Source organism: Anolis carolinensis, chromosome 3, assembly GCF_035594765.1.
Source record: "Anolis carolinensis isolate JA03-04 chromosome 3, rAnoCar3.1.pri, whole genome shotgun sequence".
Classification (NCBI taxonomy): domain Eukaryota; kingdom Metazoa; phylum Chordata; class Lepidosauria; order Squamata; family Dactyloidae; genus Anolis; species Anolis carolinensis.
This window is the reverse complement of record NC_085843.1, coordinates 112,833,547-112,853,667: the sequence shown is the minus strand read 5'-3', so window position 1 is coordinate 112,853,667 and position 20,121 is coordinate 112,833,547. Positions and strand designations below refer to the sequence as shown.

Sequence of the window (20,121 nt, the reverse complement as noted above, 5' to 3'; positions counted from 1 at the left end):
TCAGAAGTTCTCCCTTTGGAAAAAATAAAGCAATTTCTTTGTTTATAAGGTATCAAAATTCAGGCCAATAAAGTCAGTCTTCTAGGTGATTTACAACACACAACTGGAGTGTTCAATTTAAACTCTTGTTGTGCCTTAATTTTTAAACATGATGAAGATAATTGTTCAGCAGATCTGTTTTTCTGGCTTGATAACAAAGTTGAACAGTAAATCTTTGAAGCCAAGCCCTGCATCCTTTCTGTATAATACTCTTCTAGCCAGTTTTGGAGGATTTTCTTCCAAGGGGGATTTAGATGTTAACCTATATCAGGCAATTGTGTTCAGCCACATAGCTATATTAGTAAATAAAGATGATACAGACTACATGTGTACCTTCATAGATGTAGTCCTCATAATAGTGTTGTTGAACAATTTTTCAAATTCATAATTTATGAAAACATTGGAATGATGGGAATCATTAGTTAGCACATGCCACCCCTATTTAAGTCTTCTGGTTTCCATTGGGAAAGCTTTATAGTATTGTCCTGGGGATAGTTCGTTCTAGGTAAACCAGTGCCCAAAATCTGGGAAAAGGAAATAATATTCTTCTAATGTATTTTTGTATTATGGATTTTTCTGTTATAGAAATTGTCTAGTACAGAAGCATGAAACAGAGAATGAAGTCAAAGCCAATGGAATGAATAAATTGAACAAGGAGGATGAGACTGAAGATCCAGAATTCTTGGACTTAGAGCAAGTCTTTTCTGAGAATAAACATAATGGAATTCATCCTAAAGAAAACATGTCCATTTTAAATGGACATGTTTCCAACAGTGCCTTAAAGACACAGGATAACATGGTACATTCTGGCAACATTACAAGTAGACTGTCACCAGATCCTGTGCAGGAAGAGGAAAGGACTGAAAAAACTGGTTTTAGAGACTCAACACCGCATTTGCAACAAAGCAACAAAGATACAGAACTTTTACAGAATATGCATAGGACTATGGGTAATTCATCTTTTTCAAATTTGCACAATAATAGCAAAATAAATGGTACTTACCACTCTACCATTCAGGGGCCTTCAAGCACAAAAAGCACTATTCCAGCACCTGCTCCTAGTGAGGTAGATTCTTCACCTCTGTCCAGATCTTTGAACTCCAATTTCATTTCTGACTTTTACGCACGTTCAAGATTACATCATATATCTACCTGGAAGTCTGAATTTACGGAGTTTATCAACACACTCCAAAGACAAAGCAGTGCCGTGTTCCCAGGAAGAGAAAAGTTGAAAAAACTGAAAGCAGGGCAATGTATGGTTAAGAAAACAGACTCATGTAAGTGGATTTGTTATAATTATATGAAAAGCAGGGTGATAAATGTTAATTTTTTCTAAGGAATTGTTACTTATTGCTCTGATTATCTAGCTATAATTGCTTGATATTATAATCTAGACCAGTGATTCCCACCTATGCTCCGAGGAGCCCTAAAAGTTGTGTTCACTTCCCAGGGCTCCATGGTCACTCTAAAAAATAAAATAAATAAAAATTAAATGAAATTTTAAAAGAATCAAGAAAACTAGAAATTACATGAACAGAAATTTGCCAGGTTGAATTTTGAGACTCCTCTAGCAGAGGACGCTTGTTCATTCTGTTGCCATGACCTCCAAAATTATTATAGTTTGAGATAGACAGACATCGAGGCTGAGCTGGGCCAGCCTGTTGAGTGCACAATATCACATGCCGTGTTTTAATGGCCCGTCCTGGAACTCAGTGTCAAGTGATTTCTTGGATCTGCACATTCGAGAAGCTTCTTGCTCATTCTCAACCCTTCAGGAATTCCTGAAATCCACTCAAAGCTTCTTGGAACTTAGCTCCATATAAATAGAGATTGGCTTGTCGATTTGGAGTCACTTCACAGTGAAGTTTCTTAACAATAACATTGTGATTTCTTAGCTATTCTTCCATAAGGTTTCTGTGCATTTGACCTCTTTGTGAGTTTTAGTTGTGTAGTTAGTAAATGTTCATTAATGAAGTGTTGTCTTTTGTTCTGCTCATACGTTTGAATCCCGAAATACTGCAATACATTTCCAGTAGAAAAACGCTACATTATTCATTGACTCAGGTGATTTTATTGGTTTTAAAGTTGGTAAGTATTTGTGTTTTCAAAGTACAATTTCATTGCATGGACATTGCCTGTAGAATGTTCATTTGATCATGGGGCTTCTCTGTGCCAAGTTTAGTTCCAGTCGATTGTCGGTGGGGGTCACTGTATCAGTGAAGGTACTGCAAGTTCCAATATCCATGGCAAGTTTGGTCCAGATCCATCATTGGTTGGGTCAACAGTGCTCTCTGGCTGAAAATCAAGTATAATTCTTGTAAATCATGGTGAATTCTCCCCAAACCTCTTGTTCAGTGGCTGATCAATTCCTCTGTGAACTATGTGCCATAGGAAGGGTTAAGATAGAGGCAGTGGCTGGGGGTCATGCAAATTAAGGAACCCTGGGATATCCATTCTGGAGGAAAAACAACATCTAGGCTGAAATCCATCACTTGGACGGGGGGCAGAATGGTGTTTGTGGAGGACACTGGCAGGGTTTGGGCTACATGTTTATGTTGCTCACTGTGACCTACATGTCAGAGGAGGAGGGCCATTGGTATCTCCTGCTCAGTGGGAACTATATCTGTTCGTGGAGGCAGGAGGCTGTCAGTGTAAGTAGACACCTCAGGCACATACACACACACACACACACACACACTTCACTTTTATTATGTGTATAGATAGGGTAGGCCTAAGGAACTCTGCCACAGAAATTGACACTAAAAAATGCTCCATGAGCCAAAAAGGTTGGGAACCACTGATCTAGATTGTTGCTCGCTGGTTTATTCATTAGTATCACATTGCCATTACCATTGCTTTGAAAGGTATGGCTACATGCTCTCTAGTTTCCCATCTCTGAAATACCTCCTCCTTCTTTGAACTCTTCATATTTTGCACCAATCCACCCAGTCTTGATACATGTCCTGTGCCTTTGTTTCTGGTGGCGGGAATAGTATATATTTTTTTTCATTTGAGCAGAAAAAATGCAAAAAACACAGGCAAGGTAATGTGTATCCTTCTGTCCTCTCCTTATGGCTGGTTTCTCTTCTTGTTAGGTACATAACCCCCACAAAGAAAAATTACATAGCCACCCACATGATCCTACTCTTCCTCCAGTTGCTCATACTAGGTCAGAATATACACAAGGGTAAATCATAGACAAAAATGCACATTATGTTAAATGTTTTGCTGTTAGACTAAAAAAGGTTACTTGGTGCCAAAGTGACTCATTACAAGTCAGCACATTACAGTACTTCCAGGCTCTAATAACAAGATGGTAGTCACCCTTGCTATTACATTAAACGGCTTATATTTAGATTGGTGGTAATTTCAATGGACAGTTGTGTTCAACAAAATGTGTTAGAATACAGCATAACACGCCTCTAATGTCATTGTTAAGAGAGCATGCGTATGGCCAGTTTTGGGATTATAGGGAAATATAGTTATAAGACAGACTGTGCTGTATTTTTTTAAATGATTTTTTTTTAATTTGAAAAGAACATTTCATTCGTGCTACCCTTTGTTGTGATAACAGAATTAGAGATATGTAAAATTTCCATTAATTATACTTTAGATGAGCATTGTAAGTTTGTAGTAACCTCAACAAAAGTTGGGAGATGTTTGACATTAATGGCACTTTTTTAAGGAAGGGAACCCTTTTCTTCTAGCTTATATTCAATGATTGTACCTCTGTGATAGATTCTACCATCTTAAGGAACAAAAGTTGTTATTTTTATGGGCTTTTAAAGTTCATATTTCAAAGCAAGGGAAATGCAAATGCTTCAAACATATTGAAATAGAACAGGATTTTGGAAGAAATGATGATATAGAGTCATAGTTAAATGTACTGTGGCCAGACACATGAATCTACATCTGTATGACTTATTCTTTGTGTGCAGAGTTTACTGTGGCTTCATTTTGTTTTGTTTAAGAATTAACAAAGAGCAAAACTGATACTTTAACACCAAATTGACACTGGCATTAGGTTAATTGAAAACTTCTGAGTAAAGTATAGTTATCCAATGCTGACTGTTCATTGGTTGTTATGCTGCTGTGCACAATAATATAGTGCTTAGTGAACAATCAGCTTTAACTAGCTGTTCTTTACAGCAAAATAGTGGTTTTCAAAGTTGTGATACATGATAGCCATTTTTCAGGGTCACGGTAGTTCTGCATCCTGATCACTGGCAGGTTACATTAATTCTTTTGACTCTTGAAAAATACCTTGTGAATATCTTTTAATGCATATAATTTTAGCTGTGTATTTCCCTTATAGGTAAAGCAACCACATAAAATCATGCTGGGACAGTGATGCATAGTGGGAGTAGGCAACTACTGAAGCTTCATTGACTTCTATAGGAGTCTGAAGAGGCCAAATACACACCCCAAATTGGAAAAACAAAAATAATCTCTATAATTAGCAGAATAGTGTATTGTCGAAGGCTTTCATGGCCGGGATCACAGAGTTGTTGTGAGTTTTCAGCCTGTATGGCCATGTTCCAGAAATTTTATCTATTCTTGCCTACTTCAGTTGCAGGCTATAGTTGAACTACTGGAAAACTTCATATTTTAATGGCAGTTTAAATATTTGTGAATAAAAAATGGTGTAGTATGCTTATAAGAAGCAGAAACAATGTGAGCATTATTTGGTCTTGAATAAACTTTCCATTTGGCTATTTTAGATCATTTATCCATCATGAACACAACCAAGCATCAGAGCTGTATAATGCACATGGATATGGATTGCTTCTTTGTATCAGTGGGTATTCGAGATCGACTAGATCTGAAAGGTTAGTATTCATGTGTGACGATAGAAAATACCTATTGGTTAAACGTAATCCGTTTGTCATTAATGCTTTTAATCTGAAAACTGTTATACGAGTAGTATTGTATGCTGCAAATATTACCAGATTTATGCCATTAAGACCGTTGTGCTTAAAGGAATAGAAAAGTTTACCTTTCCTTTCATCAAATACCAAAATGTCCTTTGTCTCTCATTGCCCATATTTCTTTTTCAGTCATCTGAAGTTGGTCATATCCATAGCTAAAGCCAGAATAACATTCAGTTATAGATCTAGAGATTTTCAAATGTTGGCCATCCATACAGTTTGATTGTAACTATGATCATTTGTGACCATTTGTCTAAGGCTGGACCTGCTTGGGTTGCTGGGAGATGAAGACTAAAACATCTGGAGTACAAAAGGTTGAGAACCATTGGTCTGTAAGATCCTGGGTCCATGAATGAATGCAGCTATCCCTTCCACCTTGCCCAGAAGGGATATCTACTTGAGTGATAGTTACTTGTCTAGGGCAGTGTCTTTCAGAAGTTGTTATACAAGCCTCTTCTTTAGGAACAGTGCATAAATCGTCTGAATCCATCTTAGTATCTCATTGAACTAAATCTGCCATCTTTGGTCTTAATAGTCAGAATGCCCAAAAAACCAAGGGTGTAGGTGGGCAGCTTAACTTATGAAAGTATGCTTTGATTCAAAGATTAAATATTAATCTTATAACCAAATATTACAGTTTTCATACTTGAATTAAACTTGGATTAAATTGCCATTTTGATTATTTTCCAATTGGGCGTGTTAGTGTGTATGTATTGCTTAAAAATGCCTCCTTATTCATGTTTAGTCAGTAATAGTCATTACAATTGTATCAGTATCAGTCAAAACCTCTTGTTGAGGATGTCACGTATTAACTGAATTGAAATGCTGCTTGCCAATTTTTGTTGAATTGTAGCATAAGTTGACTTGTATATTGAATATGTTTCGCAGGTAAACCAGTGGCTGTCACAAGTAACAGAGGATCAGGAAAAGTATTGCTTCGTCCTGGTGCAAACCCACAGCTGGAAAGACAATATTATCAGAATAAATTATTGAATTGCAATGCAGGTACAAATTGGCCATTTCTTGAAACTCTAAAACCAAACATTGTTTTTACAGAGCTATAACTTATAACAGTCCCGTTAATTTTATAGTGCTACAGTGATAATTTCAAAGGAAATATACCATATTTCACAGCGTAATAGTTGCACTTTTGGTCCCTTTTGGGCCAAAAAAAGGGGGGCTATAACTGTTCTGCAGTGAAAGAAATTCCTTTTGTTATGGCAACTCATTTGCCGACTTGCCTGTCTGTCTGCTTCCTTCCAGCTATGGTGCTTTACTCAGCTGAGTCCAAAAGCACTGACAGTGTGACAGCAGTGGCGTTCTTCAACCCAGCCAAGCGAAGTGCTGTAGCTGAAAGGAGACAGAGGGGCAAATGAAGCTACACTTGTCCAGGTGCCTGCTCCCCTTTCAGCTATGGTGTTTCACTCAGCTGAGTCCAAAAGCACTGGGTTAAAGAGAGGCAGTGTTGTCACTCTCTTCAATCCAGTGTTTTTGGACTCATCTGAGGGAAGAGCCGTAGTTGGAAGGGTGGACATAGCTGTTCCTTGTATAGTGCAGCAAGACACATGGAGAGGGAAGCCTAACTAGACTATTTCAGGTCATCTACCAGCAAGTACTTCAAAGCAATTAATCATGGCTGTTAATATTATGCAATGAAAGCAAAAATACCGATTTGGGGGGCCAAAAAAAGAGGGTGCAACTATTATGCGGTGGCATACAGATTTATTACCCATGTGCCTTATATCACTATCTCATATCTACTTTTAATACTGTTCATATTTAATTCTGTTTTAATGTTTGCATATTTGTATATTTTAAATTGTATGCTAATGCTTTTATGTTAAGCCACTTTAAGTGTCCTTTGGGAGAGAGAAAGCAGGATATAATAATAATAATAATAATAATAATAATAATAATAATAATAATAATAATAATAATAATTGCTGCATATGAAAAGGATTTCCATTTAGGAGCAACATGGTGACCATATAAGCACTTTAAATACATGGAAGATCTTTATTTGATGTTTACATGTGTCCTGTATGTCAACTTGTTTTGGTAACATAGTCATTCTCCAAACAATCAGTCTGTATCATGATAGCAATCTAATTGGTGTATCTGGGCATAAAATTGCTTTCTTGTGGTATAGTTGTCCATTTGGGTGTGAATGAAGTGCCACAAAAATACATTAATAAAATAGCAATGATTATTTGAGTTATATTTGTCAGTGAAAGGCAATTTTCCTTTTGAAGTGACTTTTGATAAACTAAGCATGGGCTCGAACATAGAAACACAGAGTTAGAAGAGCCCACAAGGGCTATACAGTACAACCCTCTGCCCATCCAAAATGTATTGGATCAGGCAAGAAGGCTGAGGTCCATGCTCTTGAAAATTAGTATCAGTTACTGTATTTGTGCGGAACATTTATTTATTATTTATTTATTTACTTTACTTGTATACTGCTTTTCTCACCCAGCGGGGGACTCAAAGCGGTTTCCAGCATGTTTATGGCAAAATTTAATGCCTAACATAGATATGAAACCTAACATAAAACAACCATAACATATAACTATCAATTAGATCATTAAAACGTAACATTTAAACATTAAAACATGGAGTTAAAAACATATTAATATAACCATTAAAATCACATAATCCAAAAATCATAATCCATAGGCCGCTCCAAATATCAAATATCAATTTCACATAATCCCTGATTACTACCCAAAGGCTTGCATTTAGAAAACTGTTTGTAATTCTAGTTGTTCTGTCACTTCCAAAATTCCTTACAACTGGAGATACTGCAGATAAAAACAACAAAGATATAATCAAGAGGAAAGCTTAAGTGAGTGGAACATTTTTTTCTTTGAAGACTTTAAATAGAAGGTAATGCAAGAAGGATGATAACATGACAGCCGTATACAAGTATAAATCACATCAAGCAATGTTAGTGCGATTTTTTTTCTAATGACATAAAACTTGAGATAGTAACTGAATCTGATTGGTTAAAAATCTAGACAATTTCTGAATTCTGATAACATCTTTGTTGGTATTGTTCCTAGACCACCACAAATTCAGCAGAGAACTAGATAGATTCCTAGCGATATATCTGTCAGTAGTTATTAGCCAGGAGAGGTACAGTGTTCAAAGCCAATATGTCTCTGAATACCAGACAAGAGGAACTAGTCATTTGGGCCAGTTTTTGGCATCATACTTTCCAAATTTATTTGAAACATCTGGCTGGTCATCTCTGATACCCGAAAGCTCAATTAAATAGACTGTTGTTCAGATCTAAATGGCTATTCTTGTGTTCTTAAACCTTGGGATCTAGTACTTTGTTTGGCTGGGGATACTAGATTGGTCAGCATATGATACCAAGAAAACAATACAGTAGAGTCTCACTTATCCAACATAAACGGACCGGCAGAATGTTGGATAAGCACATATGTTGGATAATAAGGAGGCATTAAGGAAAAGCCTTTTAAACATCAAATTAGGTTATGATTTTACAAATGAAGCACCAAAACATCATGTTAGACAACAAATTTGGCAGAAAAAGTAGTTCAATACGCAGTAATGCTATGTAGTAATTACTGTATTTATGAATTTAGCACCAAAATATCACGATATATTGAAAACAATGAGACAAGTTGGTCTGAGCAAAAGTATTCACTTCTTTCAGCATAGTAAATATTAAGTCAGGGTGTAGAATGTGTTCCTCTCCAGATCAACTATGATTAACCCCAAAGGTTGCTTACAGTAATTAAAATCCATCACAAAACACAGTACGAAAGTATAGACTGGTGCATATATAGTATAGTTCTTTGAGTCCCTTGCTGTAGCCCAGATAGTCACATAGGCTGGGTGATCAAATAGATGTGTCACTCCAAAAGAAAGAACCATTCTCTTTGAAGATTTTGCATAGTCCTTTTCCCCCATTGATAATGTGGTATGTCAGTAGCTTCTCATGTGTATGTTTGTACCCAGTATGAACCTTTTCAAAGAGCTAAGATATTCCTCATTATTGTTCCATTAAACCAATAATACCTGTAGCCAACATCAGCCAGGATATGTCAAATTAGCGTTATTTCTGAATTAAGCCATATATACTGTTTGTTGAATAGATATCCCTGTTTGATCTTTTCACAAATAAGGTAACACAAAGAACCAAGGATATAAAAGATGTTCTCATTGCTTATTCTCAATGAGACTAAAGGAACAATCCGCTACACGAGTATTTAGTGCAGGATGTTTGGAATTCTGAAACATTATATCAGTGTTCTCAAATCCTCCTCAGTTTTGTTGTATAGCCTTGCTGTTCTCGTTTCTTATTCTGTGCATCTTTTCAGAAGATTTGAAGTCATTTTTCCAAATGGTTTTCCATCTTCTTAAAGAGTCTTATTATTGCTGATAAGCTGAACAAAATACCTTCACATAATAACTCTGTGTGAAAAAATATTACTTCTGTAATTTAAATATAGTTGATATTCTGTATCTTGCAGAAATGGGGAACCTGGGGCCCTCCAGATGTTGTTGGGCTGGAACTCCAATTAACCATAGCAAACATAAGTGATGATGAAGGGGAATAGGGCTTGCAGTTCATCAACTAAAGTTCAACAACATCCACTTGTTCCCCATCCTAGGAATATTTCATAGCACAGTGTGCATGCTACGACATTGTCATTATATAAGTCGTCATGAAAGAAAAATATGCGTTTAATAATTCAACTCTTCTGCACAACTAGCATTTGTTTTCATTCTTTACATGTCTGGTCTCTGGGCAGGGTTTCTATTCAGCCTGGAAACAAATGCAAGAGTTACATTATCTTTAAAATCCTGTTATTTTTCAGTGCTGTCTCTCAGCCACTTCTGGTCTGATAACAAAGCGTTTGTGGTCTTGTTATGAACTTCAAAGGCTTGTAGAGTCCTGATCTTTTCTCTCTTAAAACTGACACCTGTCCCAGTGGACGTACAGTACAATTGCGCCTTCCTTCTCATATTTGAAAGTTCTTTTTTGGGGGATTGAATAATTTTCAAGTTTGTAGCTGCTGCTAAGGGGAGCCGCTGTGGTGCAGTGTGTTAAAGCGCTGAGCTGCTGAACTTGCAGACTGAAAGGTCGCAGGTTCAAATCCGGGGAGCAAAGTGAGCGCCCGCTGTTAGCTCCAGCTTCTGCCAACCTAGCAGTTGGAAAACATGCAAATGTGAGTAGATCAATAGATACCGCTCCGGCGGGAAGGTAACAGCGCTCCATGCAGTCATGCGGGTCACATGACCTTGGAGGTGTCTGCGGACAACGCCAGCTCTTCGGCTTAGAAATGGAGATGAGCACCAACTCCCAGAGTCGGACACGACTGGACTTAATGTCAGGGGAAACCTTTACCTTTATCTTAGCTGCTGCTTAACTATCTTTGACCCCTTCACCCCACTTCTTCTGCTGCCTGCTTACCTGTCCTTATAATTCCTGACAAAATTGCTAGTCCCTCGTTTTATTTTTCACCTATGCGCCACAAAGATTATCTCCTCCTGCTTCCTAATTTTAACCCCTTTGCTGCTTTCAGACTTAAATCCTTTTTCCCAACAACGCACCACCTTTCTTCCATATCTCCTCCTGCTGCCAGATCGTAATCCCCTTTCTCAGTGATACATCTCCTTCTTCTCTCCTTCTGCTGTCAGATTTTAAACCTTTTTCTCAAATATACCCCTCCTCCTTTCTCCCCTTCTGCTGCCATATTTAAACCCTTTTCTAGTGATGAATCTCTACTGCTGCCAGATTTTCTACCACTTAAAATCTGGTAGCAAAGGAAGAGGTGATCAGATGGATTATTGGAAAACTGGTTTAAAATCTGGTAAGTTTTCATGGTTTGAAGGAGAAATTGGAGTTTTTAGGGCACAGTAGTTGGTATGTCACCCCCACCCCCAAACCCCCAATATACTATATTAATTCACCTAAAATACACAGTTGTCCACAAGAAAAAGAGCTCTATAAAAAGTACATTTACAGGTGTTAGGGATCTAAGACACCCGCAAAAGTGGAACATTTAAATATTGTCACCCCTCAAAATGCATACTACAGACTCCTTTCTCACCAACAGCTCTGATACTCTGTTTTCATATGTACTTTCTCCTTATTTTCCTCACTCACTTGTGATTTTTGATCACATGCTTAATCATATGAGGAAATATTTTTTTTTTTAGGTAAGGAATGATGTGCTTTTTGACATAGTAGTGCGGCAGGCACTAGCAATCCCATCCTGCAGTACTGTGCCGTTGAAAACTAATTCTTTGACACTTCTTACATTTTAAAAGCTTGTATGGGGCTTTCATTGCAGACAATGAGAGACAAAAGTCTTTTCCTGCACACAGTAGAGAATAAAGGTGTACTGAATTACACCCATTGTTCTTTAGTGTGGCAAGCCCACATGGTTTTTAAATTTTGCAGTGATATTGCTGTTGACTTACAGATCATTTGATTAGCAATTAACTAGGCTCTCATATGGAACAAACAGTCTATGTCCAGTACTTATTATTTATTACATTTCTATCCTGCCCTTCTCACCCCCAGGGGGGACTCAGGGCGGCTTACAACCAGTATAAAACAGTGTATAAAAACAATTACAATTACATAATAATTAAAATTAATTAAGTTAAAACATCCATATAAATATACATTCAGAGGCACATTCTGAGTTACAATCCAGGTCTTTAACTCTCCACACTCTGATATATTCTTGCTTTCCCTGTGAACTACTAAACATGGTGCATTAGGAATCTGTGAGTCTTTTAGCTTGACCAGATATAGGTGTTCCCAGCCTCAGCCCTTCTCTTACAAATTGCATGCTCACTGATTATTGTTTCTGCTTTTATTGCCTCTTCTACTGGACTGTTTTTAGGAATTGCTAACTCTTTGGTCTCTTACTGAATTGATCTTTGATTTTTATTCATTCGCAGTTGTGCTGCTTTACATTTGCCATCATTCTTATTTTATATTTCCACGTGGTAGTATTCCCAGAGAACAGGTAATTATTGATTTATTGGGAGAAGTTACCTGACTGACTGAGAGAGTAAATTATCCATGCACAAAGATAATAGGTCCTCTCATTTGCCAGTTTTCTCAAGATTTGAATACGTTTAGGCTTTCTTTCCCTCTACCCCAGATCTTCAAAATTCATTCTAAAGAGCAACATTTTTTTTAAATCAACATTTTAGATACAGATTTATTTTCAGCAATTTCTTTTTCACATACTTGGGTCCTGGCCTCTGCTTTCTCCATCTATTGCTCCACATTCACCATACGCCTGTGTAGTTTCCCAACTTTTGATGAGAGGTTTTCTACCTTGCCTTCTATTGAGGACAATGTGTCTTTCATTGTCCTGAATTTACATGAAGTGACTTCATCATTATAAGAGGCATCTGCTGTGCTGCACTGTGGAACAGCCCATCAAACTCATGAAGATAGACAAGATGCTGGCTTCATCTAGTGGCAGAGCAGAAGAACAAATCGACTTAAAGACATTGTTCTTGTTCAGGGCACAGTTCTCTCTAATTTGCAGATCCAGGTGTCTTAGGAACCTTGCATGAGCTCCTCCAAATGACAACAATTAACTGTCAAGATAGAAGATTTTCAGTGTTCAGTTTCCACCTGTTTCATCCTCTATATTCTTTAATCTTTATATATTCTTTATATAAAGACTAAATCACAAGTCTATTGTGTTAATTAGTAGCATGCTCCTGCAGTACACCACTGGGAGTACACTACTGCAAAGGTATGTCTGTTTGGGGATATATACATTATACTACAGAAACAAAAACAAAAACAAAAAAAAGCTACTGCACTCTTCCCTCAAAGCAGGTATTAGCACATTAGCAGAAGTCTTCAGTTCTACCTCTAAACCTATGAAGATGTGATTTCATCTGTTACACATTTCTGTTCTTTAAAAACAGGTGTTTGTGCATGTGTTTAGTAATATTCAGGGGACATATGGGTATGGAAACTTGGTTTGGCTTCATACACTCTAGCTGTATACAGTATGTTTCACTCCTAGCTGATACATAGTTATTCAGTAAGGACCAATTCTGCAATGTAATTCTGCCTGCCTGATGGCCCTTCCAGACAGGCCCTATATCCCAGGATCTGATCGCAGGTTTTCCGTTTTAAACTGGATTATATGAGTCTGCACTCAAGATAATCTTGGATAAACAGAAAACCTGGGATTAGATCCTGGGGTATAGGGCCTATCTGGAAGGGCCCTGAAGTAACTTAAAGGCTTGCATTATCTTGTGTTGTCATCTGAATTTCCAATATTTGGCGTTAAATTAATGCCCAAAGGACTGTGTGGTACACACAGACCAATATATGTAATAGATAGACACAGAGAATACGATTTATTGGAGCTGATATAGACTCTACCACTGGCAGAGCATATCTCCTGGACGATCGGTTTTGAACTCTTCGCACAGCGCTACTTACCCTCCGGCAAGGTCCATTGCCACGAGCCAGGGATGTCCAGTCAGCCTTGGGACATCTAGGTGTACAGTAGTTACACCTTATGCAAGGCTCAGAATGAGACCTCTTAAAAGGTGGCTCTTGCATGTCTTCGACACACTGATCCAAAGCCAAAACATCTGTCTCTCTGTTCCGGCTCATGTCCTCCAGTCCCTACACTGGTGGTTGTCATGGGACAATGTGTGCGTGGCTGTTCCATTTCAGCAGCCACAAGCAACAGGCCGGGCTGTGGCGCAGACTGGATAGCAGCCAGCTGCAACAAATCCCTCTGACCAAGAGGTCATGAGTTTGAGACCAGCCGTGCCTGCGTCTGTCTCTGTTCTATGTTATGGCATTGACTGTTTGCCTTATATGTGTGCAATGTGATACGCCCTGAGTCCCCTTCGGGCTGAGAAGAGCAGAGTATAAATACTGTAAATAAATAAATATTTTGAGTATCATAGGAAAGTAAGTATTTAATGTAATTGAGTTAGATATTGCCTATGAGAATACCTTATTCTTTTATTTCCATACTTCTGTTTTAATAAGTGGTCACTAGAAGTACCTGTTTTCACCAAGAAATGAGAAATGATGACAGTTGAAATTAGTGATCATTTCATTTTAGATTTCTTTCAACTGTGCTAAAGGATTTGCAGTTTTCACTTTTTACATTAACACCCTCAGTTACATCTCATAGGACTTCTAGATAGACCAGTATCAATGACCACTAAGTTTTCATCTATTCCAGTAATCTTGTTTTTGTTTTATTCTAAATTTTGGTATTGGTCTATATATTGATCGGTAATTTTAAAAATGCAACTGTAGGTTATTTATATGTAAAGCAAGGGTGGGCAAGTTGTGATCTGTAGGCTGTATGCAACTTAATCCCTTTAGGTAACCCCTCCCTCATTCTTCTTTGGCCACTTACAGTCTCAAACCCAGCCAATCAAATTCAAAAGTATTTTTTCCCCAATTTGGTTGGCTACCTAAAATCTGATGCATACTGCTACAGTTAAAGGTGTTGGAGATCAGTGTTACAGCTAGAGGCATCCATTCTCCAGTCTAATCCCAAGACGCAGCAGGTAGAAAGTAGAACAACCACAACTCCTTGTTTACCATGAATGGCCACCACTGCAAACTCACTGCTTCCTAAATATCTGGCTCTGTGGGTCTTAAGAGACATAGTCTATAGGAGAGGCCAGGTTGGGATGGGGGAGTAGACCTGCATTTCTGCATAGTAGAGTTCACTAGTCACCCCTGCCTCTCGCAGAGCCAGGCATTCATAGAACTGGCTGGCAGCAGGGCTGGGCATGGAATTTGGCCTCCTGTCTCCACCTTCCTTGGGGGTGAGAATAAGTAAATGCTCCAGCTGGCAAACAGGCAGGTGAGTAACTTGGAAACAAAATGGAGTGAAGGGAGACACAGGAAAAATGGCAGTGGGTGTGATGCCTTGATGTAAACTGGGTGGGATGGAGACAGTGATGCAACTTCAAATCACTAATTTAAATAATTCTACATATTTAATATAGTTTTCAGTTTCTGTACATTTAATATTTTAAAAATAAAAATGCATTCCTTAAATACTTGACTTAATTGGAGGTAGAATCTGTATCAGCTACTGATACACCCGATGTAATAATTGAATTATTCTCTCACTTACTAATTGTCACTACATAATTTAGACTTGAAATATTTTGTTATGATCTATATTTTCATTTATATCCTGCCTTCTTCCCCAGAATCTTGACTGTTGAGGCATATTATGATTGCACCTATTCCAAGCTACTGAAGTCTTATGTGCCTTCACATTTGCCTGTCGACTGACAGCTACGCCATGAATTTTGTAATGTTTTCTTAGGCAAGGAATATTCAGAAATAGTTTAACCAGTTCCTCCCTCTGAAATCCAGCCTGCTTCTGGCATTTGCTATCAGTCTCCCATAGAAGTACTAAGCAAGTCTGGCCCTGCTTTGCTTACAAGATCAGACAAGATCTTGTATCTTTGGGGCGTTTAGGGCAATGTCAGACTACTAGATAATGTAAACAAAAATAATTTCTGTAGTAATAGTAATAAGTTCAGTAATATGTTTACAGACTTGTGAACAGAATCTAATTTTCACTCTTTAGTTAAAATACTCTCTTTCACTCAGAGATTGGTGAACTGGATTCAGCAGATGAAGACAGTGCAGATGCTACACAGGTGAATGGAATTGACTTTGATATCTCTGTGTCATCAATGGCTGAGATTGCATCATGCAGTTATGAAGCCAGGTAAGAAGAAACTATATTTTGATCATTGGAAGCTGCAGCTTGTTTTTCTTTTTTCTTGTATTGCCTGCACAATATTGGTTTTTCATGCATGGGAAAAGATGAGAAGAAAGGAGGAAGAGGAGGAGCTGATTTTCTGCAGTTCAAAAAAGAGTACACTACTACTGTTACATATCTTAAGCAAATAGTTTCCTTGTTCACCTGTATTACTTGAACATCCTTCAACATGAAATCTTACACAGGCAGTCCCCAAGTTGTGAACGAGATAGGTTCTGTAGGTTTGTTCTTAGAGTGAATTTGTTTGTAAGTCTGAACAGGTACATTTTAAAAGTGTAACTCCAGCTCTCTCCCTCCCCCCCCCCCCCCTTACACAGGTTTGAAAAAGTTTCTGTAAGATAAAAGAAAACATGGTAATAGTATCTCTACATTGGACATACGATACGTGCTCTTTAATGAGCTTTCGATTAATATAAATCAGCTCTCTAACTTGCAATAACTAGTCTTTTGCTACAAAAATAAGCAATAAACGAGCTGAAGAAGATAGTTTATTGCTGATGAGCTTTTTAAAATCAAGGTTAAAATTAATTTGTAGGATATATTTGTACTAGCATTCACACAAAACATTTTAAGCTAGCATATGAAATTATCACAGGAGTTATTTTCAAATTGTGGCTTTAACTTTGATTTTTGATTTTTAAAACTGTTTCTTGCATTTGAATTGTATTTTTATTTCATATACAGTAGAGACTCACTTATCCAACATAAACGGGACGGCAGAACGTTGGATAAGTGAATATGTTGAATAATGAGAGATTAAGGAGAAGCCTATTAAACATCAAATTAAGTTATGATTTTACAAATTAAGCACCAAAACATCGTGTTATACAACAAATTTGACAGAAAAAGTAGTTCAATATGCAGTAATGCTACGTAGTAATTACTGTAATTACGAATTTAGCACCAAAATATCACGATATGTTGAAAACATTGACTACAAAAATGCGTTGGATAATCCAGAACGTTGGATAAGCGAATGTTGGATAAGTGAGACTCTACTGTACTTGTACATACCAAGGGGAAAAACAGATGCAGGCAGCCAATCTTCTTTCCTTAATAGTGCAGTCTTAATTCAAAGATGCACTGTCTCCAGGATGTTCTGGTTAAGATTATGCACAAATCTCGTCAGCCAGCAGACGTGCCCTTCTTTCAACAGATAAGTGATCTGCCACCTGAACTGCTCTGGTGGCAGAAGAACCAAAATTGAGTGGATAAGTTTACACCATATCCAAAATTTATTCAGTTTAAGGACAGTGCCACAATTCTAACACAAACTTAAACCAGAATATATGTAGTTCTACTTAATATCCAACATCTCTAGCCTTAGGAGGGTTTGGATTCATACAACTTCACCTGACCTAATGTGTGTCCTGTAGGACCTTGGACATTTTAAAACTGTACTATTTCAGTTTTTCTAAGGTGGAAAAGGATGTGGTAGTATAGAGCTGAGGTACATATTTGTCTCCACTTAGTATTCTCAGGCAATAACATAAAGTGGTTGGCAAATTCACGTGTTTTTTATGTTGATTTTTGTTTGTTATAGGCAAGCGGGTATAAAGAATGGAATGTTTTTCGGACAAGCAAAACGGTTATGTCCAAATCTTCAAGCTGTCCCTTATGATTTTCAAGCATATAAAGAAGTTGCACAAACCATGTATGAAACCTTGGCAAGGTAAATGTTATCATACAAAGAATTTGGGGAAATATTTTTTATGATCTCAGATACACTTTCATGCTTATTATGAACATTTATTTCAGTCATAATCTATAGTAGTTTGTGAATTTACATTTAAACTATGCTCTTGCAGTGCTGCATATTTTAAATTCAGAACCATCGTGGATTCAGGTTGCTCAATACTGCATTTTACTGTTTCTTCCAAAGTGATTAAAAACAGGGAGGGCTTTTCTTGTACAAAGCTCGTAATAGACTGAACAATAAAAAGCGTCCTAGTAAAGAAGATAGTTGCCCCTCCACGTTTGCAGGAGTTACCGATGGTGCCCTCCCCTCCTACAAATACCTCTGAGGCTTAACCCCCTGAGAACTCAGCTGCTGTGCAAATGTTCACATGGCAGACCCAGCTTCAGGAACCAGAGCAGCAGTACAAACTCACAAAACTATAAATGTGACACTTGCAAAAAGTGGAGTAACGACTGTAGTACTTCCTGTACTTTTGGCACTGAGCTGTTATATTTAAATGACACAACTGTAAGACGAAATAATAGGGGAAATTCTAACAGGGAAGCTTTACTTACCATATGTGTGTTTTAACTGATGATGCATTGCTGTTTTTGTTTCATTTTCTTTACTTTTTCTTGGTAGTTACACTCATAATATTGAAGCAGTCAGTTGTGATGAAGCTCTAGTAGATATCACTGAAATCCTTGTAGAGACTGGATTGACACCAGAAGAGATAGCAGATGTTATCCGCACTGAAATTAAAGACAAGACCAAATGTCCTGCTTCCATTGGAATAGGTAAGTAAATTATCTGGAAATTAGTTATATCAATAATGTAAGATGAAATACTAAATGAAGATATTATACAAGTTTATTTTCTAGTAAAGAGAATTAGACAGTCAATAGCCTACACCTAGTAAATTTGCCATGTCTCTTTGTTCTGAAACACCTTATCTGGAATCTGTTATGGTCAGCATGGCCATACACCTTGTTCCTGATTACTTCCATGCATTCAGCTTCATATAGCCATATACTGTAGTGGTTTTCAACCTTTGGTCCTCCAGGTGTTTTAGACTTCAACTCCCAGAAAACTCAGCCAGCTTATCTGCTAATAGGAATTGTGGAAGCTGAAGTCTAAAACACCTGGAGAACCAAAGGTTGAGAACCACTGAACTATATTCACTAGACTGAGAAAAGCAGAACAACCTGTAAAATCTATACATATGCTAAACTGAATATGTAGGAGGAATGGGAAAGGTATCTGGAATCCAGGAGATCTGCATTCTCCCCATTGTAGTAAGTATAGGACGCAGAAAATGCTGATCCTTCAATAATAGCTTAAATTGTATGGCTAGTAAAAATTCAAAAGTTAATCACATAATGAGCCTGAAAATCACTCACTGGAACTATTAAGATCACAATCCTAAATAGGCTCACCAATGTAACTGACTTCCCAGAGAAAATATGGCTGTTTCTGTGAGGCCTTACATATTAAGAGCCAAGCTTCCTATTGTTTTCTCTATGGTTTGGTGCCTAGGGAAAATGTATCCTTTGCCAAAGTTTAGAAAGCTATTTAATAGCAATAAGGAGTTCTGCAGTTTCAGTCTACCATATTGTCATTTGTATAGGTTCAAATATTTTATTGGCTAGAATGGCAACTCGCAAAGCTAAGCCAGATGGACAGTATCACTTAAAGTCAGAAGATGTGGATGATTTTATCAGAAACCAACTGATTATTCATCTTCCAGGTATGGTTTGGGTTTGTACAGAAACAATATCACAATTGCTTCAATTTCCTCCCAAGATTCTACCCTGTGAAATTCTATATATCTTTGCAAAAGTATTAAGACCTTAGAAGATTTCTGCACCTGTCTGCTTTTTGTTTCTAGTTGAACAGATGTGCACCTAACACTCTAAACCAGATGGGCAGACTTCGGCCCGCCACGTGTTTTGAACTTCAACTCCCACAATTCCTAACAGCCAGTAAATTGGCTAAGATTTCTGGGAGTTGAAGTCCAAAACACCTGGAGGGCTGATGTTTGCCCATGCCAGCTCTAAATATTTGGGAAAACTTACTAGTAGTAAGAGTTGTTCAACAGTGAAATATGCTGCCTTGGAGTGTTAAGGAATTTCCTTCTCTGGAGGTTTTAAAACAGAGGCTGCATGACCATCTATCAGGAGTGCTTTAATTGTGTGTTCCTGCTTTGCTGGGTTGGACTGGATGGTCCTGGTGGTCTCTTCCAATTCTATAATTCTAAAATTTAAATATAAACCTAACAATCCAATAACATTGGTCAGCCATATGTCTAGGGTCTAGGACTAAAATTTTCATTTTGATCTATTTTTTTCTTTATAAAAGATGGAAGAAATAAAAAAAAGGAATGAACTTATGCCAGAAAAAAATCTAATTTTTAGTCATTTGTGCATATCTATAATGTTATATTTTTTATTTTACTTCTTTACGAGACTAACATTCTTTTAGTTCCTGTAATATTTGATGTTTCCAAACAAATGGAAATGAGGTACAGTACTAAAATTCTCTTCCAACAGATAAGGAGCCATCCAGGAATGGCTTAGCCTCTTCTGCTGCCTAGGCAAGGCAAGAAATCCCCACCTTATCCATGCAGTTCATTTGCCTTGCATTTGCTCAAAACAGCTTGTTCATAACATGT

The 20,121-nt window shown here is 37.5% G+C and overlaps 1 protein-coding gene across 4 annotated transcripts in view; it reads left to right on the top strand.

Moving 5' to 3' along the window:
• rev1 (REV1 DNA directed polymerase) overlaps window positions 1-20,121 on the top strand; it is a 54,569-nt gene that overhangs the window by 20,138 nt on the left and 14,310 nt on the right. For all 4 annotated transcript variants that reach the window (XR_010004314.1, XM_016997235.2, XM_016997236.2 and 1 more), the window contains 7 exons: window positions 625-1,316; window positions 4,761-4,868; window positions 5,856-5,972; window positions 15,598-15,718; window positions 17,316-17,444; window positions 18,093-18,247; window positions 19,078-19,197. Coding sequence is in view for 3 of the 4 variants with exons in the window: in XM_016997235.2 (XP_016852724.2) it covers window positions 625-1,316; window positions 4,761-4,868; window positions 5,856-5,972; window positions 15,598-15,718; window positions 17,316-17,444; window positions 18,093-18,247; window positions 19,078-19,197 (1,442 nt within the window). In the remaining variant the exon portion in view is untranslated. The remainder of the gene's footprint in view (window positions 1-624; window positions 1,317-4,760; window positions 4,869-5,855; window positions 5,973-15,597; window positions 15,719-17,315; window positions 17,445-18,092; window positions 18,248-19,077; window positions 19,198-20,121) is intronic.